The sequence below is a fragment of the Harpia harpyja genome, chromosome Z, assembly GCF_026419915.1.
Source record: "Harpia harpyja isolate bHarHar1 chromosome Z, bHarHar1 primary haplotype, whole genome shotgun sequence".
NCBI lineage: Eukaryota > Metazoa > Chordata > Aves > Accipitriformes > Accipitridae > Harpia > Harpia harpyja.
The window spans coordinates 62,390,059-62,413,393 of record NC_068969.1 but is presented as its reverse complement, the minus strand read 5'-3'; the positions used below and the strand labels follow the sequence as shown (position 1 = coordinate 62,413,393).

The window sequence follows — 23,335 nt, the reverse complement described above, 5'->3', positions numbered from 1 at the left end:
ATACATTTCTTGAGATGGAAATGACACATTCATTTTCCCACACTGGTGACACCGTGCATTGCTCTCTCATCCTACTCCCTCTCCCCTCGGCAAGGAGGGATGCAGACTGCCAGGCTGGGACCTGAGTTAGAAGGCTCTGTTCCCATGGTTAGAGAGATGAGTTCAGCAAGTCGCAGGAGAAGAACAAGAGAGAGCAGGGGACGCTGAAGTCTCCCTACCAGGCACCCTGCTGGCAAGGTGCAGGGGCTTGCTCCTGCCCCTACGGGCGCCCAAGCACCGCTGGGACTGAGCTCTTCTCTCTCCTTCTCCCCCCTGCCCTTGCACATTTTCGTAACCTTGTGAAAAGTTTCAGACAATGTCATCTTTAACCTACTGCAGCCAGGGCTTGGCAGCCATGTGAGGGACAGTGAGGGGGTCCATACTTGATCAGCATACCAGTCCCATGGCCAATGAGTGGGGAGCTGGACTACACTCCCCTACCCGCCACCCCAAAAGGGGTGCAGGAATGTCTCTCCCCTGGCATTGCATTTTGAAAGATGTGTCTGGCGAGACAGCTAGCTGACTTTGGCAGGCACTACTGGCAGTGTGATAATTAATTAAAGCACAGTTGAGAAAATTGTAGTGCGGGTTTACTCCGCAGCCAGATCTGCAGCTTATTAGCAGAGCAGGGCATCATGTTCTAGCCTGTATCTCTTTATTTGAAGGAGTAGGCAGCTTGCATTTTGCACTGAAAATAAGAGAACGGGATGAAGAGGCATGAATCCTTGAGGTAATCAGTGAGAGAGGACCTTGTCTGCAAGATAAGGCAACCTGGGAGCAGAACAGCAAGTCATACATACCACAGGAATAGAAAGGATAAGCAAGGCAAGACAGCTAAAGGCTATTTTACACAAGGAGGATCCCCTCCTGTTGCCTGTGTGGCACTGAAGACTGAAGGAGTCTCTCTGCAAAACAGAAAAGTGAGCAGGAGGAACAGGTGCCCTGTCTATTGCAGTCAGAGCTGCCACTGCTGCACAGCTTCCCATGTTTCTGTGCCTTCAGCCAAGCTCTTCCAGGTACCAACAACAGTGAAGTTGCACGGATTGTGTTCCCAAACAGACACCCAGGTCGTTCCTGCTGTCACCTTTCCCACCGCTGCACATTTAGGGAGATTCAAGATAACCATGACATGCAGACTTTCCTGCAACCATAGCTCTCACCTGCCTGCATGCCTGCCTGTCACTGGACTGCCCCTGCCCCTACTGACAGGTACCTGTGCCCCACGCTCACTGCCAGTGTGGAAAGGCAGGCAATACTGTGCCACATAAAGGGCTTGTAGATCAGTGTTGGTGGGACAGGCTTGCCACAAGTCACTCTCAAGCCCCTGGATGGCTTGATGCCGTGTTGCTCCTTACTCAGAGTGTACCAAAGAGGCTCAGCCCAGGACAAGAGGACCCCACTGCATGTGAAGCTGCTGCTGTAGCCCAATTAGTCATTATGGACACAGGCAGGGAAGGGTAATTTTTTATCCCCAAACTGGGGTTTCATTAAAAATGCCCGGTTTTCACAAAAAAAAGATTTAAAAAAATATTTCATTGATATCTTTGAACAAACTTAAAGTAGGAGAAAAGGATTCCTTTTTTGTTTGTTTGAACTTACTAGCACAGAAATCACCTCAAAGCTCACTCCGACTTTTTGATTTAATTTCACTTTTTCTCTTCGGGGGGGGGGGGGGGGGGGGGGGAGAAAATTTAAATATTTATAGGGAGGAAAAAGACTTTTTAGGTACTTGCATTTCCTGGTCAGAACGAGAGCAGAACACGGTTTTTGCTTGTTTCTAAGCAGATGCTTTTGTTGGAAGACCTCTCAGACTGGAAGAACCTCTCATCCTCAGCTATCAAATCTTTTATATGAATAGAATTAAAGGAGCACAGGAATTTTCAAAGTTAGTCTGTGTTGTCGTCCCCCCCCCCCCTTCCTCCCTTTTTGCCCTGTGTTTCAAGCTCTCTTTGGAGCATTGCTGCAGAAATGAAATTTTGGGGTTGATTCTCCTCTTGCTCGCTGTTGTGTGAAGCCAGTGAATTTGCTTGGGGTTTAGCACAAACCAACGCTGCCCACATCGTGTTGGAGACACTTGTGTGCTTGTTTTAACCTTCCACATGGTCTGTGGGTGCAAGTACCAGCCTAGTTATGCAACTCCTGTCTCTATTCCTCCAGACTTCCCCCCCTCCTTCTTGTTTGAAATAATGTATTTTAGCTCTCAATCTCTTACCTTCCACCCGCTTTGGAATCCCCGAGTACTATAAATCAGGTTCTGTTTTACAGATGGAGCTTTGCTTTCCCCTATAAGATTATATATTTTACAGAGGAAGCAAAACTCAGATCCAGTTAGTGATTGCACTGAAGCCCACTGAGCTGATGCCATGAAGCTTCTTCTCCATCTGATCATGACTATCTGCAAGGGAAAGAAAGTTTGTAAATGTTGGAAAATGTGCTGTGTCAGACTGGTGCAACTGCACATCGTTTAGCGTTCAGGGACACAGTCTGCCTTCATGAAGTCCCATCTATTTCATATTATTTTGCAGCTGGGTTTACAACAATCTTAGGCAACTTGTTCAAGATCTGAGAAACCAGAATTAATCCCCCTCCCCCCTCATCTTTCATCACTTGAAAGTTTCCTTTTAGTGTTTTTTTTTTTTTTAATTTTCCTCCTTTGTTTTAGGTGGAGACTTTGCATAACTCTTTCAGGTTATGTCTTAAAATGAGGCATGGGCATGAGAAGGAACAAAAAATTATGCAAATGAGCATTTTCAGTGTAACAAATTAGATTTTATTCTGAGTAGTTTGTAAATCTGCTGGCTGCCCTTGCTATTGATGGGTTTCATGATCTGTATTGGGAATGAACTGAAAGTCTGATTACAGCCTGTGGATTAGCAGAGGTTAGTGGGGGCTCGCAGCCCACCCAGGGCTGGCCTGCCAAGTGTTGCCACTGCTGTTGCCTACCTGCTTAATCTGATCCTGTCAGCAGTTAAAACTACACTAGTTGTCTTCCCACAGTCATATTGTAATGTAAGTTTTTGCTGCAGTAGCCGTGGATTCTTCACGCTCTGTTTTGCTCTGACTGGGTTGGTAGCATCACCTGTGATTAAGGTGGCCTGAGAGTCTCCATTACAGCAGCTTGCTTTAAATTGTTTGCTCTTTTGGTTTGCCAATGTTGCCTGCAGGGACTGGAATTTTCTGGGAGGATGTCTGAGCCTAGGTAGAGTCAGGCTGATTTCTAGGGCAGAAATTACACTACAGAGTTTCAACTAAATTAGATCAAGAGAAAATGCATTGTTTAGTCCACACTTGGGAAAAAGAAAGACATGAGAAAATTCTTGCCATTGTTTTGATGAGAGGGTATCAAACACCGGTCAGAGGATACGCTCAATACTTAGCAAGCTGCAGTGCAAACCATATTTTTCTCTGCTCACACCACCACCATCCTCCAGTGAGGAAGGCTGGTCTCTCTCCTTACCCCCAGCCTCTTCACCTCCTGTCCTGTGCCTTTGACTCCCACCTTCTCCCACTGCCTCAACCACTGCTTTAGACCCCCTCCCTGACCCTGCTGCCCCAATTGTCTCAGTTGGAAAGAAAGTCTTAGCATGATCAGTTTGCACCCTCATTGAATTCCTCTAATGCCTTTTGGATATAAATAGGAGCTGCTGGTGGAGGAACTTCAAGTTGTGTGCTGGGGGAGATGTATTCTCACTCACAGATCTTACCAGTCTTTTAACGGAATCCAACATTGCAAAGGTGACCCAGTTCTGCTAGACTCGAGCAACCTCTTATTGAAGAGCCTTGCTAGTATGAACCAGGTGTATTTTAGTCTCCTAAGGTGCCTGGTCTGAGAAGAATCAGTTACCCTCAAAGCGAATACCATTTGCTTCACGTTGCAAAACCTGGGGAGTCCTCATTCCCTGTAGTGTCATAAGCTTCTTTATGAAGCTGGGCCTTTGACAACACGCTGCACAGTGAAATGAAAACTGGTCTTGTTATTGATTTAGTATTTTTCTACTACATGTCCTTACATAACTGATCTTTCACCCAGCAGCCACTGACACAAAGCTGCTTGCAAACCATATTGCTGAGAGGAGGGCAGAGAGAGTTGAAAAGCTCAGAGGCAACTCTGCATTTCTCCAGAGCACCGATGCAATCTCAGGCAAATTAATTTACGCTCCAAACTTGTATCCCCTTGAGTGCTGGCAAAACAAGGTTTCAGTAAAGGTTTTTCAAAGGAACAGCAGAAGGCTCCTTGCAGGCACTGAACTGAAAATGCAGTTAGCACTTGGCTCCTGGTGCAAAAGCATGGGTGAGAAGGAAGATCTTATCTGAGGCGCGGCGGAGCTCGGGGTCGGAAAGGCAGGGAGGACCGAGGGGCGAGCGGCGGGGCCGCATCTTGGCTGTGCGGGCTGTGCGGGCAGGGCCGTCGAGGCACAGGGCGGCGGGGAAGAGGGCTGCGCTGGGGCAGATGCGGGTGGGCAGAGGGAGCCAGGCCCGAGGACTCGGAGCCGAGGGGTCCGTGCACACCGGGCCGTGCCAAGCCCGGGGCCGGACCGTCCCGGGGCCGGACCGTCCCGGGGCCGGACCGTCCCGGGGCCGGACCGTCCCGGGGCCGGACCGTCCCGGGGCCGGACCGTCCCGGGGCAGGGGGGGGGCCACACCGCCCCGCGGGAGCGGCTCTGCCCCCCAACCCGCCCGCCCTCGGGCAGCGCCGGCCCCGCCCCGCGGCGCGCGCCCAATGGGTGTGGGGGCTCATTTGCATATTTGCATATTGGCGGCGACATAAGGGCCCGGGGCGGGAGTGGCGGTGGTAGGGGTTTGCCTGGTGTGTCTGGGCGCTCTGCGGCTGCTCACAGAGTGATTCATTGCCATCGCATTACTTTTGCGCTACGGTTGTGTTGTGTTTTGGTTTGGTTTTGTTTTTTTTTTTAATAACCCCAAAACTTCCCCCCCCCCCCCCCCGGAACTTTTCTGCCGCGGCAGAGCGCAGGGAGAGAGGAGGCGAGATGGGGAAGAAGGCGTTCCTGGCCGCCGTCTGCCTCTGCCTGCGCTGGGTGGCTGCTCTCGGCGCGACCCCGGCCGCCGCCGGCGGTAAGTCCCCGGCCCGGGGAGGGGGCGGTGCGGGGGGCGGGTAGCCTGGAGGGAGCCCGGAGCACGCACGGGGCGGGGGGTGCAGGGGAGGTGCCGGGCATGCCTGTTGGATTTGGGGAGGGGAGGTGGGGGGTGTGTTGGGGAAATGCTGCCGGCATGGCGGGAAAGGGGAGTTTGCAAGTTAGATTTGCAAGGGCTCTCCCGGGGTGCCGGGGATGCTGCGGGAGCTGGGTGGGGTGGGGTGGCCTCGGAAGGCGCTGGAGAGCGATGCCGACGGGACCCACGTCCAGTTAGGATAGACCCGGAGCCAGCTCCCTGCCCGGAGCGTGGGCACAACCTGCCGGGCTGATGGCACGGCCTGTGGAAGTTTGGGATCTGTTTTTTCCCCAGGAGCAAGGTGGCTTCCAGGAGTCCCTTGCTGGAGCCGGATCGGCACAGCGGTAGCACCACGGTTGGGTCCCTCGGCTCCAGAGGGCCAGAGCTCTCCGTTGCGCATGGGACTTGCCCATCCCATGGGAGCCCTGCATCCCAACTTCCTATAGTTCTTGGTCTGAGTTGTCTAGGACAAGGCTGAGTTTCATCAGTGTCATGATAATGTGCTTGGGTTGTAGTTAACATCTTTAGCGCAGCAGAATCCGTTAGGGAAAAAGTGAACAGAGGGATATACTCTCATGTATATTTATTTAAGTTGTACCTGCATTTGTGCGTAGGCACCCTCCAGGCTAGAGAAAGTGAAACGTGTGCAAATGTAGAGTGCTAGAGGTTCACTAATGCTCTCTTGGTTAATCGCAACATGATTGCAGCTTTAATGAGCAAAGAGACTAGCTTTAGGAGACCACTATTCCTCAAACTTAAGTTAGCAGTGCCCTGTCACAGTCTTAATTTCTTACATTAATCTTCCACATATAATGTCTACCTTTAAGAGGCCACAGCCTTAGAAGAAAATGTGGCTGTAGCTCTTAGAGCTACTGTGTGATACTGAAATGGAATATGGAAACAGCTGCTTTTTTCACTGAGGATGCCTTTGTTATTTCCTTTGTGCACAAGGAAGCTGAAGGGAAGTCCTCGAAAGTAAGAGGATAGGGTGCTAGGGTACAGCCAAAGGAATGTATTCTCGGTTTGAATCCAATCTTGTGCCATCAGAGGCAACCAAAAGCAGTTTTCATCACAGTATCCAAGTTTCATACAGTAAAATAACTATCTTCCCGGAGCTAGCCTTCATCCCTGTAGGAACTGATTTGCCACAGACTTAATAATAATTACATTATTTCTCCTTAGGAACAGGTTATATGAAAACAGGTTGTGTGATCATCCTAAAGGTGTACAAGCCTTCAGTCCCACACTATTTCTTGCACACCATGGTAAAAAGATGTTTGGAAACCATGGAAAATACATGCTCCAGCCCTCCAGGAATCCAGAGTATTTAATAAACAACCTAGAAAAAGATATTCGAGGTGAAGATAACATTGGTGTTCCAGGAAAAGATAAAAACATTACTAGGAAGACATTCTGGCCTCTATTTTTACCAGTGTAAATCCAGAGTTGGGGGTTATAGCAGATTCACGCTGTTGTGTGATGTGAGCTGCTGGCTTTTGCTGTGGCTGTGTTTGGGATGGACCTACCAGGGCAGCTGTGGCATGGCCTTTCCAGAAACAATGTATTTCTGAGAAGGCATAGTGGTGAGGCTGTCACGCATCAAAAGAGTGCTGGAGAATAGCATGAGCGCTTGGCATTCCTAAAAGTCTGTTGGAATCTCTTCTGTGCAGGAAGTACTTGCATGGTATGGCTTTCTCATGCATCCTTTCCTCCATATTACTGCAAAGTCTGACAGTGATTGCATTTTATTGTCTTGGGCTAACTCCAGATATCCCAGAGGGACTGATGGATGGCAAGAGCTCTGCGGGATTGAGTTACAAGCCTCCCAGCTGCAGCTGAGTAAGGATCTATTTGACAGGGAGTGCCTTGGAGAGGGGCGAGCATCCATGTGCACAGTGTGAGAGCAGCAGTTTGCCCTTGTTTTGCCAGCTGCAGGACTTGAGCTGGGAGGTCCCTGCTCAGCATCTGAACTTGGGCCCAGTTGCTTTTCAGAGGTGTTGCTCTTTCCATTGACCCTGCATGGGAAGTAAAGGAGAAGGTACTCTCAGGGCTCTGCCATTAAGGAAGACGTAAATAAACTTGAAGTTGTAATTTCTTTACAGCAAAGTTAAATAACCTGACTTGTGGGGTAGGTTTCATGGGATTGTAACACACAGTAGTCTGCTTTCAGTTTATAGTGTAGATCAAATTGAACAATAACCATTTCTGTGATACAGTCCCTTAATTACAGCTGACCATGAGTTTGCTTCAGAACTCATTTAGGAATTTAGTATGACTAATTGATGGATGATCCTAATGCTGGTTATCAGCTGAGGGAGGAGTTACTCCAGTTAACTCCAGCTGGTTATGTAAATGTTTGATGTTACATGTGGATGTTTGCTGCTCTGTGTGTGTTTATGTCTGTGTGGGCTTGGGTTTACACAGTCTAGCAATATAATTTCTAATGATCTTTGCACCTAGCTAATAGTATTTCCATGTCTGTGTCCATAATGCTAGGAAATTGTTGTTTATCACATTCCCTTTTTAAAAGCATAGTTTAGGTGCAGTGATTCTGGCAAATGCATTGTTATATTTGGCATCCTGTGTCTGATGTGGGCAGCTTAACTTTTGATTAATATTCCAGATGGTGTTACTTCCTCAAAACTCACATTCTCCACCCAGCTGATCACTGATAAACAGTTTTCTTCATCAAAATCGGTTGCCAGGTTGACTTGGGCTTCTCATGAAGGAAACTTGAAGCTCAATTCTCTTGATTAGTGTGTAAACTCTTACTTGGACTCTGTCAGAATGCTTAAAGTCAGTGGGATGCTTTCAAAATTGATAGGAGTCCCTAACTGAATGGAGTTTCACACATCGCAAGTTGAAAGTGTCACAAGGTTTAAACAGGAAAATGAAGCTTCTGACTTTTTCCAGTTTCTCAGCTTTTTTTTTTTTTTCCCACTTTCTTCTGAGTTGTATGATATTCTCTATACCTTGACATATGGGACAGCTTTTTTAAAATATGAAAACTGAGATTATATAAGTGGAGGTGTAAGAAAAGCATCAGAAAGTTTGCAGAGCATAAAATGATGGAGTTTGGCAATGTAGCCTGTGGGCTATTAGAAAAGCCAGTTTGGGTCTGAAATTGGTGGCTTAATTCTTAATTCTGCTCCCTTTTCCAGTTCCCTAAATAATCCCTTTGTAGGTCACCTTGTTAACTGTAAGCACATAGCAGTGGCCAGAAAACTTTATTTTGTAACAGGGGCTTGTATTTGCAGCTGGGCCCCTGGAAGCTTTTGGAATACAGAGTACATGCCTTTATACCGCTGCTGAACTAAGCCTGGGAAAGTGTGAATTTTAGCAAAAGCATGGATTGTTTTGTCTACACATTTTTACCTCCAGGCCTGCTTCTCTTCAAGGCCTTGTTTAGAAATGGACTTGCATTCTTGTCACTCAAACCTACTTCAGTGCCTCAGTATGGATGCACATAAATTTCTTTATGTCTAATTTCTATACCTATGTTATGTAAAACCTGATGCAAATTCAGGTAAATTTCTATCCACCTCTCAGAAACATGCTGAAGACTCCCCATTTCTGGGTTTTCCCTGGTTTAATTAATTTGGGTTAAAACATATCATTAACTAACCAGTGGTGAGTGTGTACATTAACTGTCTCTGCATTTCTTTGGCTTTGTGTAAGGCTGTAAGAATGAGACCCAACTGTTTCACTAGCTCAGTTAGGACATGATTCAAGGAGACTTCTCACTTTAAATCTATGAGGAAAAGGTCTGTGACAAAAGTCTCTGTATGACAAAGTTTGGTTCTGAATCATTTTTTTAAATAGACCAAGATACTTCATAAGGTACAGAAGTAGAAGTGGGAAATGCTAGTTTTCTGAAGTGATATGCTTTGTAGCTTCTGTGCTGCAGTTTTAAAGCATGGTACATGCAGATGTCAGTATGTGTGTCAGTACTATTATGTACCTTTGTACTGTATTTCTGAAATTTAATCTGCAGGAGGTGGGAGGTGAGGTGGTACTCCAGCAATATGTGTGGCACAACATGAGGTGCAGACAAGTTATCTTAATACTCTGAGCCATACAGAATTTGCAAAGCCTAACTCAGGCAAATATTGAGAATAGCTTCTTAATGAGCCCATCATTGAGAAGTCTGTAACAAACCCCACCACACACACTTCCCTCATCCAGAGGTATCTCGCTGCTGGGAACTGAGCATATGTGGACATTAGACAATGTGACACTTTTTGTGAGCATAAAAGATGCTAACAATTTCCTCTGACTTTCTAATTCCTCAAACAACATAGCTAAATGAGCAGAGTGGCCTTCTGCCATATCCCTAACTCATAGGCTGTTGCTTTGCAGCTGCTGCTTTCCTGGTGGTAACTGCACCTCAGTGTTCCTGTGTCCCGAAATCCCACTCAAAGATTTTTTTTTTTTAGGTGGAAGCACACAAATATTTGTGAAGCACTTCGCACATCTTCAGTGGTAGGTGCCACTGTACTGCAGTCCTTGTAAGTTTGGTACACTTTTCTAAGTGCACCTTTAAGTATGGTGCACTTAGAAGTGTAATTTAGTTTGTTACAAGCTTGTTTCCAAAAGAGATGCAATCTGAACTTGTATGCAAATTCTAGCATGTGTTTGTAATTGAAAACACTGCAAGACGGGATATCAATTTAATTTAGATTTCAGATTATTATCAGATAGATTTAATTCAGAAGGGAAATCATATCTAAGTATGGAAGGAAGCACTATTAAATAGTGAGCCGGTGGACTATTCTTGTTCGCCTTCCTGTGCTGGGCAGGAATATACATAATTGAAAGTCCTTGCATTGTATGCCTTACAGTTGAAAGCTGTTCTTAATCCTTTCAAGGTTTTACTGATTCACTGCTGAGTGAAAAATTACGATTGATATTTAACCAATCAGCCTTTGGGTCTTTCCTTTTTCTGGTTAAAAAGTAAATAGTGTAAGTCTAAAGATTTCTTTCAGGAGGGGCTTTTGTACTCTCTCAGTTGGTGAGAAAATGAAGTTTTGAATGTGCAAAAATACAAAAAAGGGGCAACTTCTGAGAGAGATCAGCATTTGGTTAGTTTGGTAAATTTTGCTTTCAGTAGGTAAAGTCTTATATTCACCATTATGTGAATACTTCTACTGGCTTGGAGAAAGGTGTTTTTCATAAACTTTATCCCTTCTTTAGGGGGAAAGAGGGAAGAAGGGGGCCCTCAGTGTAATTATCCTGGATTAGCTAGCCAGCCTAGCACAGTCAAGGTCAAAATCTAAAGCTGAGCACTGCCTCTGTTCAGTGAACAGTTGTTACTTCCCTGCATGTGCTTTGCTTTCAGCAGGTGAGATGTCCTGATGAACTCGGGCAATGTTAAGGCGTTGATTGTGGATGATGGCAGTTTCTCCGAGGCTTGTACATGAGCATTTGTTGCTAGCCTGTGTGCTGGTTTTACACCTCATGCAAGAGCTTAGACCCTGATTTCTGTGGCCCTCCAAGCACAGCAGGAACCTCCCAGACTTCATCCAGCTACCTGAGGGCTGAGTGAGGTTGGGCATGTGTCAGTGCCCTGCTGCGTATGGTAGCTTGAATGGGAAGACCAGAAAAACTAAGTTTAAGGAAAAAAAAAAAAAAAAAGAATCATTCATTATTCATCGCCTCTGGATGATGCAGCACAACTTTATGGAGAAATACAAATCTACCAGGTATCATAGAAAACCTCTTCTGCAATGGGAAAAAGAAGGGGACTGGAAATCTGTTTTGCGTGTCCAGCTTGAGGTCCTCACTGTGTCCCTTTGCATTACCTGTGGTGGCTTGGAGCCATTCATTAATGTGTGTTCAGGAGTCTGTGAAAGCTTGGTGGTCATGCTGCCAGGAAACACAACACTGAGCGTGACAGAGTTGGCCTTGAGTTCAGCTTCACTTGGAAAACAGGCAATCAACATTTGCTAAATGTGAGTTGCCAAAGTAGGGCCTGGTTTTCAAAAAGCATTGGAGTTTAAGTCCACAGTTAATTACAGGGTCTGCTGGATATAGAGGTATTTAAGTGTTGAATCAGATGTAAAAAGAGGAGGCATTTAAGTTTCTTCCCAGACAAAGGAAGTAGTGAGCATGAAGCCTAAAGTCACTTCTCTGCTTTGTAGGAACAAAAGGAAAACTTATGTTTTGAAGCTGGAAGCTGGAGGGAGTTCTCCAGGAAGTGATCTTTTCAGGCCATCACATGCTTTGTTACCACCAGTACATGATCTTCACCCCCCCGCCCCTCCTTCCCACCTTCAAAATAGCTTAAGGCAGAGGAAGTTTTTTTCCTGTGGTGTTGCCTACCAGATGATCTGAAAAAATACTGCCTTCAAAATACAGGCTTCTGCTTTGCTAGTTCAGTTTCCTTAATGGGTGTGTGATCTTCTCGCTACTTTTTCTTTGTTGGTAAAATGTTAAAACTAGCATTTTGTAAACCAGTGGTGACTCTACAGCTCTTATTTTTAATGCACTGCAACTACTGGGTGCTATAAAGAGCCTTGTTAGGCAGTGATTACTGATGGAGTGATGTGGAAGATGAACCACCAAAATATGTAATAGTGTGGTAGGAGCTTACTGTTTTCCTGCATGTACTGTCTATGACTGTCCTGTGTAGTTCTCTGCACTGCTGTGGTAATTCACAGGTTTCCTGTTAATAATGTAATGGGGAAAATACTGGCTCCTAAAAGGAGTTCATACCTCTCTGACAGCTGGCCAGATCCTCAGTGTTTTAGCAGGTCCTTGGAGGGGGAGCAATTTTCATCCTTTGATTTCCTCTTTACATGGCTGTTGTGGCACAAGAGGAGCATTGTAAGAAATGAAAAACACATGTTCCATTTCTTGACTGTTCCTGATATCTCTCCAACATTGTACCTGTGACTTGTGAACTATTTGTCCTAATACTCCTAAAACACTACTGTATGTTTCCTGTGCTCTTGCATGGCAGAAGCTGAGACCAATTTTGAGGGAATTGAGAGCAAGTTTTCCTTAAGGACGCCTGCAGAGCCCGATGAGGATGTCTGCTACCTGGTTCCTGGGCAGGTGGACAGCCTGGCACAGTGCAATTTCAACCATACCAGTAAAACCTTTGTGGTGATCCATGGGTGGACGGTAAGAAGAAAGGGGAGGAATCTCCCTTTTAACCATACTCCTGATAAACTGTGCTAGATACGTCAGCTGAGGTGTCTATACACCACAGATGATATTAAGATATCTCCTTTTTTTTAATTAAAAAAAACCAAACCAACAGGTGACAGGAATGTATGAGAGTTGGGTCCCGAAGCTGGTGGATGCTCTGTACAAGAGGGAACCCAATTCAAACGTCGTTGTGGTGGACTGGCTAATTCGAGCTCAGCAACACTACCCAGTGTCCGCTGCATACACTAAGCTGGTGGGAAAGGATGTTGCTATGTTTATTGACTGGATGGAGGTAAGACATGTAGTCACATGTCTCACATTGTACATAATGTCCTAGGAAACAAAACAGCAATTATGCAGCTGTGTTAATCATCTCCTGTTGGGTAGATGGAGTTAAGCTGTTGCAGACAGTACTTTTGCTGGACTGGTAGAATCCCAGCTTTAATGGTTATCCCTTACACAAGAAGGCCTTTTATAGTGCATTCCAGAAAGTTCACCCTGTGATCTGTGGAGCCATGTGAGTCCACAGTATTTCTGAAGGCTCTGTGAGACATAGCTATGAAAGACAGGTTCCTATATATTATACAGCAGCCAGCCTTTGGGAAACAGAAGTCTGCCCTGCCTTTGGGGAATACTTAGGAGATCCAGAAACTGGTGGGGAGGAGGTAGGTGAAAACCTTTGATATAATACACAGCCCTGTGTTCTGTCCTTCATTCTGCATTCCTCTCTGCTTAGATTTTTGCCTTAAATTAGTTAACTCAAGCAACCTAGTATGGCACAAAATTATGTTAATTGTATTTAGTGTTCTTCTGTTATTCACAGCTCAAAGAAATCCCAGTGTTTACAAAATGTTTTCCCTTGTGTCTTCTGATGTTTTCCCATTTGAGTTCAAACTTTAAACAAATCACTGTCTTCTGCAGGAGCAATTCAATTATCCTCTCAACAATGTCCACTTGCTGGGGTACAGTCTAGGTGCTCATGCTGCTGGAATTGCTGGGAGCCTGACCAAGAAGAAGGTGAACCGAATTACTGGTAAGAAAACCTGTGGCTGTAGAGTGGAGAGTCCTGTCTCTTCCACGGTGAAATATTATGTTCCTCTGGAAAATCACCAGAATAATTGTTGCTTGTTGGCAGTACTTAGGTTATGTGCTCATGCTTTATTGAAGCAGCAGGGCTGATATTTCTGTAGTAGAACTGGAGAAGGTTCAGAAAAGAGCAACAAAGGTGGTGAGTGAGAAGCCTTGATCTGCTTCTGCACAAGTGAGTGAGTAGGCAGGGATTCATTGACTATGAAAAGAGACAAACTGGGGGGATGTGATCAAGACTGGCCAGATCCATGGCTTGGAGAAGGTCACAGTATCTCTTGCAGCATGAGAACTTCAGCTGGTTGTCTTCATCCAGGTGGTCATCCCTTGCAGCTGCTGGGAGCTGTTCAAAAAGAACAGGAGATAGATCGTCCTGCAGTGGGTGTCCTGCAGAGCTCTTTGCCGTGGGATGCTGTGGATGTAGGTTTATACAGGCTCAAAGGGAGACTGGACAGATAATCAGAAGAGATCCACTGTGGGTTACTAAAAAAAAATAATTCTAACAGGCTCAAGTAATATTCTAGGCTGAAAATAATACTGGGAGAGTTTTGGGAAGGGGAGGGAAGTATACATATGCGTCCCCTGTTCCTGTGCATGCCTAGATGTCTGCTTAGGGTGATTTTTGGAGGCCGAGAAGTATGCTAGACAAGGCAGAGTGCACAGCCATGGTGGGGCTGATTTACAGCCCAGCACCTGGAGAGCTGAGCCCCTACCACTGATCTTGGTGACAAAGGAAATGCCAACATGAGCAAATGAGGCTAAGAAAATCACTCATCTGTGGTGCCCTTGCTTCTGAGAGAGCTTGGGAGCGGCATTCAAATGGGAGCCTAGCTCCCTTCCTCCTGGCACCCTTTGCCCTTTCACCTGAGCCTGGCTGTGATCTCAGATCCGCAGGTATGCTGGGGGTGGGTGGGCTAGGCAGCAGTTCCATCAGGAAAGGCTGACTCCTGAGAGGTGGCAGATTAAAATGAGGAGGCCAAAGCACTAGTCTGTCTACCCTTCCTTTCTCTGAGCTGCAGCTATGTTGCTTTCACTGAGGCTGCCAAATCAGTCAAATACCAGTTATGCCCCCATGGTTGCCCTCTGTGCCCAGGATGAACCTTTCCCTGGGAAAGCAGCATCACCTTTGAGCACAGGGAGCAATGGGTTGTTGTCCCTGAAGTCCTCACAGCAGAGGGGGAGGCAGCTCAGACCAGCTGAGGCTAAGCAGGGGTGGGCAACCCAGGTGCCTGTCCCCAGGTGTGGGCTGCAGAAAAGACATGTCCCTTCAGCTCTGCCTTCAAGCCATCTCTCAAGTAGTTGTCTGGATTCAAGAGACAGTACTTGTTCACTGGCAGAATAGTTCTCGGTGTTTTTGATGTCAGTGTTGCTGCAGCTTGACAGTTCACCATAATAATCCCTCTTAGGCATGTAGACAGTGAAGCTCTCATTTACGTTTCCCACTTGTTCCCCTAGCAGGGAGTTAGCAGCAAGACATATTCCACACTTCAGATAGAAATTTTACAATTCTTGACAAGAGAGGAAGACATTGAGAAAACATTTACTAGCTTGTTTCTTCCATACACTGGAAATGCTACAGGCATGAGGAAGCTATCTGGGCTTCTTTACATATGTTTACATACACCTTATTTTTTTAAACAGTGACAGCATTTCAAGGTAATGTATTTGATTCTCCTATATACATGAATGCTACTTAAATGATCCCAGTGTAATGTTTGCAGCGACACCAGCACCATATGCAATACTCCAGCCCAATGTGGTAGCTGAGTTTGGCATTTGTTATCACTGTCAGTGTCCTTGGAAAACAATAATCTCAGTTTTTCTTTGTGGTTTGCCCCATAAAGGGCTGGATCCAGCTGGTCCTACCTTTGAGTATGCTGATGCCCTCACCCGCCTCTCCCCGGATGATGCTGACTTTGTGGATGTCCTACACACCTACACTCGAGGCTCTCCAGACCGCAGCATTGGCATCCAGAAGCCTGTTGGACACATTGATATTTATCCTAATGGTGGAGGTTTCCAGCCGGGTTGCAACTTGGGAGAAGCACTCCGTCTGATTGCTGAAAAAGGCTTTGCAGGTGAGGCTGCTCTGAAACAAACAGTATCACATCCAAAGGGTGATCTTCAATAGCCTGCAGGTTTCCTGCAAGCAAAGATCTCTTTGAGAGGCACAGGAACTTCTTCTAAGTGCTTTTAGAAGTCACCCTGTAAAGCCCAGCTGTGGTGTAGGAGATGGTGCCTGTTGACAGCACTGCTTAGGGGTTTATATCATTATATGCATGTATGTATACATATTAAATATTTTTGTTCTTTCAAGATGTGGATCAGCTGGTAAAATGCTCCCATGAACGATCCATCCACCTCTTCATTGACTCCCTCCTCTATGAAGAAAAGCCCAGCATGGCCTACCGCTGCAACACAAAGGAGGCCTTTGAGAAGGGTCTCTGCCTGAGCTGCCGGAAGAACCGCTGCAACAATTTGGGTTACAAGGTCAACAGGGTGAGAACGAAGAGAAACACCAAAATGTACTTGAAGACCCGTGCTCAGATGCCCTATAAAGGTAGGTCCTGCCCGCTTACTGGTGAGCAAGACTGGTACTTTTGCTCAGCTGTGTGTCAGAGTGGGTGCGTGCTGCAGGTGACAATATTGCTGCTTTGGTGTCTGTGGTAAGCAGGGGTGAAGCTTGCCTGCAGTTTGACGTTAAACCCAAACTAAACTGCTGTGTCAGAAAAACAGTATCATCTTACTCAAGTTGTGGAGGTGGCGGGCAGAAAACAAAGGCAGGTATTTCGTAGCAAGTTTCTAAGTTGCAAAATTAAGATGACTTACTCTGTGGCCCAGTCACTTGGAACAACTGGGTCTTCCAAATTTTTTCAGTATTTTTCATCCAAATGAATTTTTCCTACTGCTGGGAAAATAATCAGCAGAGCTCAGTCTGATGCACAACTCTTTTAAAGATGTGCAACCATCGGACTTGTGCCTTTCATAGTGCCTTTGCCAGAGGAGCACCAGCCCTTGTTAAAATATAGCAGCACTTCTTGATTCCCATTGCCACAGTGGTAGGTCTGAGAAGGACACTGCCAGAAAGAACAGGAAGGCTTTCAGGTAGGGAAATAGCTTTTGAGTTGAGTTTTACTACTTTATTTTTTTCCCCTCCCTAGCTTTGAATGTACCACATGGTATGCTCATTGTGTGTGTTTTGTGATGGACCAGCAATCAGAGGGCACATTCCTGCAGTGTTAGAACAGCTGTAAAACTGGTGTTTTTCTTGTATTTGTTGCTTAATCTGCAATGTCAGTGGGTTTGAATTTTTTTTTGCCGAGGCTCCTCCGTGAGGAGGGCACAACTTACTTGTTTCAACTCAAGGACAGCAAGTCTTACAGATTTATAACAGGTTTGAAGGCGATACTGCAGACTCTGTGGTTTTTTTTATAGTGGCAGTCAACTTAAATGCAGAGTTTAGTTGCAAGAACTGCAAAGGTGTGTTTTCATCATTATTCCCTGGCATCCTAATCTTTACCTCCTCACAAAAATAGTTCCCTGGATACCTGCAGGGAACTAAACTCCTCAGTTTAGTGATACTGGCATATTCCAGCCTAGGATTTGCATGGGGATTATTGGGTGGTTTTGTCACCAGCAGTCTCTTTGGAGGTTGAGTTTTTTCCTAATGGCCTTTTCTTTTGTGTTCTTCCAGTCTTCCATTACCAGGTCAAGATCCATTTCTTTGGAAAGACTAATACAACCAAGACAAACCAGCCATTCCTGATCTCTTTCTATGGCACTCTAGATGAGAGTGAGAACATTGCTTTCACACTGTGAGTAGCTACAGAAACAACTGCAATGTACTGTTGGGTCTACCTAAATCTGTTAAAGTCCCAGCTGAAAAAACTTGTTCTAGCTCCAGCTACAGGATTCTTACAGGGTCCCAGAATCTGCTCTTGTCCTTGATCAAGGGGATGCATCCACTGCTGAAGCTAATGATCTAAGCTCTATAGGAGCTGTTCTTGATAAGAGATCTGAAATATGGAAATGTGAAGTCTGACCTGTGGCTCAGCCTAATAAGAATTTTTCTGGTGTGGCAGGTTTTTTTGTTTTCTTCTCTTTTCAGTATCTTGATGCCATGTTCCAGCTGTGTTAAAACTCCTTAAAAGCAGACTGCAACCTGAAGTTAATTGTCTGATGGGTCTGAGGGCCTCAGTGCAGAAGCTGAAGGAGACATGGGATTTGCTTCCACAGCTCTGCAAATAAGCAGAAGTCTGTGCTTACATCCCTGCACATGGGCTGGCAGGGTATGGGGCTGGAAAGCACCAAAGTCTGTTTTCTGCTCCAAGGAACCTAAACTGGTTGGTGCTTGTCTGGCTTCTCTGAGAGCCACCAGCACTGCAGCAGACACCCCTTGCCTGGCAGTCTGTCCAGGATTTTACCAGCCTTGCTGCAGGTAGCTTTTCCTGGTGCCTTTACAAAAGCTTAAGGTGTTTTTTCCTTATTCCATCCATCAGAACTATGGAAAAGGTTGCTTCCTTCTTCTCTGAAGTACATAAAGTCCTGGTTCTATTTCCCCTTAATTTTCTTTATCTGTCCAACAGTTCTCCTTTTTTTTTTTTTTTTTTTTTTTTTTTCCTCCTTATTCCCCTCCCCACAGGCCTGAAGTTTCCTCAAACAAGACCACCTCCTTCCTGATTTATACAGAAGTGGATATTGGTGACCTGCTTATGCTGAAGCTGCAGTGGGAAAAAGACAGCTTCTTCAGCTGGTCAGACTGGTGGACTCCTTTTACATTTGACATCCAGAGAGTCAGAGTGAAGTCAGGAGAAACTCAGAAAAAGTAACTTGTTTTGATTGTCATAAGCTAAATTAGTTTTAATTGACAGTGTTTCCTGATCCCTGGTATCTCGCAGGGCAGGACAAAACATGGATAGCAGTTACGAACGGGTGCAGCACTGATAATCAGGGCTTGTGGCACCAAACTGGCATTTATGTCAGCCAGGTTCAGTTGTTTGGTTCCACTGGGATCTGCAATCTGTAGTTTCACTCCCACATAACGCATTTGCATACCACTGTCTTGTGTGCATCAGGTTAGTTATAACATCCAGGAGAGGATCTCCAGGAACCAACATCTCTGACTGTATTTGCAGTTCCTCTCCTCCTTTCTCTTGCTGGACATTTGCATAAGTTTTCTTGCAAAGAGCATGCTTAGACAGAGATTTTAGAAACCCTTCCAAAAGTGCATTTGCACAAGAAATCATTGCTTTGTTAAGCTGGATTTTCTTAGGAGTTGAATACCTGAATGGTGGGTGGGTGAAAAGTGAAATGTGACTGTTGCAGGATGTTGCTAATGCATGAATGTTAAAACAGCAAAGTCTGAACAGAACTGCTCTGACAATCTTTTAAAATACTTATATTCACTAGACATGAGATCTGTTAGCAGAAAATGGACCCAGAACATAGTACACATGTCCTATGTACAGTATTGTGTATATGTTCCTCCTTTGAATAAACAAGGCAGTCACTTGATCAAAGAGCAGTTATCAGAGCTGAACAAATATAGGGGTGGGGAAAGTACTGATAAATAGAAAAGCAACTGCTCAGGTTTGCCGGAATTGGCAACCTACTTTGTTTGCAAGCATTTGACGGAGTAAGGCTTTCTTCCAAGATAATTCACCTGAAAAAAAATAAAGTCATACAAGGACTGGTGTAAATAAAGATCCAAAAGACTTTGAGATAGAGCTTGTGGTCTCTTAGCCACCAGAAGACTTTATGTAAAGGACCAGCAAAAGTTATGGCGACAGTTTGAGCTCTATGCATAATGGACTTGCCAGTTTTTCTTGCACAGTGTTTCTTTTGTCACACAATTGTCTTTTAAAAGTCACTTTCTCACAGGCTTGTAGAGTAGTAGTGCCCCACATGACAAAGTATAAAGACTGCTTCCCAGCACCAGTCCTGTTTCTATGGTTAAAAAGAGGCATCTGGCTCAGTCATGTGATTGTCCAATATTTATTCCACAGGGTGGTGTTCTGTTCTCGAGATGGCACCTCGCATCTCAGTAAGGGAGAAGAGGCAGCAATATTTGTGAAATGTGCGGATGAGCCCCTCAACAGGAAGAGAGGAGGGTATGAGTGATCACTATTGTTTCTGGGTTGGGGGAAACTTGAGTGGTAGCAGGAGGATCTAATAAAACTTCCTGATTTAGTTGGCTTGTGCACTAGGCTGCTCAAGGCATCAGAAGCATCACAACTCAGACTAACCTGAGGTTTGCTTATGGCAGCCTTGGCAGCTTCAAAACCCCTAGTTTGGTTCTCTGCTAACCATCTCCTTGTGTGGTTGTTAGCATGTCTGAAAAGCAAGTACAACTCAGTGCCTCTCGCATTCTCATGGTGGCCAAGTATAAATGACTGTTAGAGTTTACAGACAAGGCACTGACACAAAGAGGAAAGCATGCCTCTATCTAAAGATACCCTGCATTTACCCTTAATTGAAGAACATCCAAACATCCCTACTGAGTCAGTCCAGAGCCCTCCCTCCTCACTGGCCAGCAGCAGATTCAGAGGCTGGTACAGAAACTGAGCAGGCATCTGCAGGTGCTGTCCCTGGCACACTGCTTTCTGCTGGCAACTGTACCGTGAGTGACTTCCTGAGATTTGCATCTCTGATTTGGATCAGAGATTGAGACTTTGTGTATAATAGCCCTTGGTGCACTTTCATTTTTTGATCAATAATTTTTCTGACCCAGAGTAAACTTTCAAATGTGGGGCCAGCTTTATTTGGACTTTATCCACTAAAGTTTGAGCTGGAAAAGTGGTTATATTAATTTTAGTGCAATTGCTGTGTGTGAAAGGTCTCATGGGGACACTTCTATACTGAGATCTAGTTCTGCATAAAAAGGCACGTATGCTGACCTTCACTCCAAGGCAATGACCTGGGGAGGCCTTGAGAGCTCTGTGTGTGTATCTGACATGTAAAATCAAGCAGCAGCCAGGAAAAGCCCAAGCACATAACTTATTTTCCTGTTAAATAGTATTTTTTTTAATCTTAAGTCTCAAGAATAAGACAAAAAGAACAAGTATCTTACCTTCTCCTCTTTACCTTATCTGTTTTCCCCCACCCCGCCACAGTGCCAAGAAAGCCTCTAAAGAAAATTCTGCTGATGAATCTGCATAAGTGAAAGGAATGAAGATTTTCCGCGCTGGGGAGGAGGAGAGTCTGTTCATCCCTGCGGACTGGATGTTCAGAACCAAATATATAGAAATATTTATCCACTGCTGGCTTTTTGCCTGCTATTTCTAGCTATCTTCTTGTAAGGAAGTGTCAGCATACAAAGTTACTAACCATAAAGATACATTATCCAAATAATTAAAAACAAAAAAACCCGCAAAACAACTTGCCAAAGGCTTGAGTGCTGGGAAGGAATAAGTAATTTTGCTTAATCATGGTGCCTTGTGACAAGGTTTCTTGACATCAAATCCTCTATAGCAATTTTCTAGTATTTATTGAAAGAAGCAAAGCCCTGTACCTGGCTTTTCTTCCTTTTCAGGAGTATTCTGAAACTGGACAGGTTTTCTTCTGGCTTGGCTGAGTTTTCAGACAGCTCAGTAACTAGAGCTCATTGTCTTCAAGTGTGTGTTTAGCAAATGAGTAGGTTTCTCACATGAAAGAACACCTTTGCTGTGTGTATTACTAAAAGGTGTCAGGGACTGACTTAATATGGGGATGAATTTTCTAGTTTGTGGTTATGAATGTGTTTTACTGGGGGTAGATGCCAGTGCTGCTTAGCAAGAGGTATGATCTGTTAAGCTATATACTTCTATGCAGCTTACCCTGGAATAAATAGCAGTTGTAGGAGAAGACAGCAATACCAGTGTCCTGTGCAGACATTAAATTTTTCATGTGTGCTTTCATTCCTTGAAAATGAAACCATCTGGCCTCCAACACTGTGTGAATAAGGAACTGCAAAGGAATTGAGCTACCAGAAACTGCAGGAAACAGATTTGTGTGGGTTCCCCCCGCCCTGCTCCGACTTGCTTGTATTCCATATGCCAAAACTCTGACAGTTTCTCTGCTCTTTGACACCAAATGTCAGTCATGCAGCTGAGTGGCTGCTGTATGCAGTCTTCAGTGCAAGTGAAGCCACTTGAAAGGTGACAAGCATGCTCATGCTTCCCTGTACTGGAATTTTGACTGCCAGTGACCCACCTTGGTTTGTTGCTTGGCTGTGATACAGCCGTAGATCCTAGTAGCTGCTTGGTTTTCTGACATGAGGTGGAATTTGGCAAGGAGCAGGAGCTGTGAGAGTTAAAAAGAGCCTGACTGTGTGATGAACAAGAATGAATACTCTGAAAAACACTTGAATTAGACATGCTGCAAGTTGCCAAAAATAGATGTATTGAAGACATTCTGCTTCCCCTTTTTTAAGTAACATGTAATTTTTCTAGTGCTCTGAAAGGTTCAGTAGCCCTCTCAGCTTTCTAGAAAATAAACAAAATACTGGGGAGGCAGAAGGGCTTGAAGGTAGAGACTTGGAGAAGTGTAATGTGAGCTATTGATGCTGGTTTTTATAGTCTTCCTGCATGTGCAAGACAGTGTGGAGGTGGTGATTTCGCCAATATCATCCCATCTTGAAGGCAAAACCAACATGTATGTGTTTATGTGCACAGTTTGTTTGTTTTTTTTTTTTTCCAGCCATGGCTGCTAGTATATTTGGGGATAAAAGTCTTAAACAGTGCAATATGTTGGAATATTAATAACTCTGAAATTGCTCACATTTGATTTCTTAACCCTTAAACTACAGCAGAGATATGCTGAGTCAGTGAGGGTGAGTATTGAGCCACTGCATTTGAGACCTCTAAAAATAAATATAATGATTTATTCCCTGTAGACTTCACATTTTGTTGCAATTTTCTCTTAAGGGTTAAGTTCTCTGGAGATAAAGTGTCTGAACAGGTATGCTCTTAATACAGGATCAAATACAAACACATACAGAACTTGGATACAAAATAGTGAAGGTTCTTGTACATGAGGACACATGATTTAGCTTTGGATATTATTTATTAGCTGTAAATAAGATATTTATGTGTGTAGTTTGTATATATTGCTAAAATTGCTGACAGTCTCTACATTAATACAGTTGTGTGGTATTAATCCTGTATATAGCTTTCAGAGATTTTTGTCAACAAACCACTTACACTGCATTATTTCCTATGTGGTTAATATTTTTTTTTTTTTTTAAAAGAAAGCTCGTCAGTTTTATACAGAATGGAAGCCTATGGTTTTAATAAAATTTTCAAACTCATGCAAAAGTCCCTAGTTTCCTTTTGATGAAACAATCTGCTGTATATCTGTTAAGTGAAGGCCGCAGCCTTTTATTTGGATTCTGGAAAAGATGGGGTAAGACTCCTCCTGCCCCCCCCCCGGCCTTTCTTTTTGAGAAATGCAAAAATCACACATCAACGCATCAAAGAATGACTGTGTGCCAGCAAATATCCCTATCACAAGAGAAGTGGCTGGTCACCTGCAGTTTGTGGTTGTCAAGTTTCATGCCCTTTTAAAAACAGCCCTTACTTTGACATGCTCATTTTGATTTTGGGGTTTGTTTTTTTTTTTTTTGGCAAGTGTCAGAGCTATGCTTCTGCCCCTCACTATACCATGTGGTAGGTTAACCCTGGCTGGATGCTAGGTGTTGTTCTATCTGCCCCCCTGCCTCAGCTGGACAGAGGAGAGAAAATAGGACAAAGGGCTTCTGCGTCGAGATAAAGACAGGGAGAGATCACCCAACCAATTACCACCACGGGCAAAACAGACTCAACTTGGGGAAATTAATTTATTGCCAATCACCCACAGTAGGGTAGCGAGAAATAAAACCAAATCTCAAAACACCTTCCCTCTACCCATCCCT

General features: G+C 44.7%; 1 protein-coding gene across 1 annotated transcript; it reads left to right on the top strand.

Annotated features, from left to right (window-relative positions):
• Positions 1-4,958: 4,958 nt before the first annotated feature.
• Positions 4,959-22,662, top strand: LPL (lipoprotein lipase). Its single transcript, XM_052777907.1, has 10 exons — positions 4,959-5,112; positions 12,170-12,333; positions 12,473-12,652; positions 13,282-13,393; positions 15,291-15,524; positions 15,764-16,006; positions 17,141-17,261; positions 18,089-18,271; positions 19,452-19,556; positions 20,559-22,662. Exons 1-10 carry the CDS (start codon positions 5,028-5,030, stop codon positions 20,602-20,604), a joined length of 1,473 nt encoding a protein of 490 aa, XP_052633867.1. The 5' UTR covers positions 4,959-5,027; the 3' UTR covers positions 20,605-22,662.
• Positions 22,663-23,335: the final 673 nt, after the last annotated feature.

Coding starts and splice junctions, on each gene's coding strand:
- LPL (XM_052777907.1), top strand. CDS start 5,028: ATGGGGAAGAAGGCGTTCCTGGCCGCCGTCTGCCTCTGCCTGCGCTGG. Junction 15,525..15,763: donor TGCTGAAAAAGGCTTTGCAG/GTGAGGCTGCTC, acceptor TGTTCTTTCAAG/ATGTGGATCAGCTGGTAAAA. Junction 18,272..19,451: donor TCAGGAGAAACTCAGAAAAA/GTAACTTGTTTT, acceptor TTTATTCCACAG/GGTGGTGTTCTGTTCTCGAG.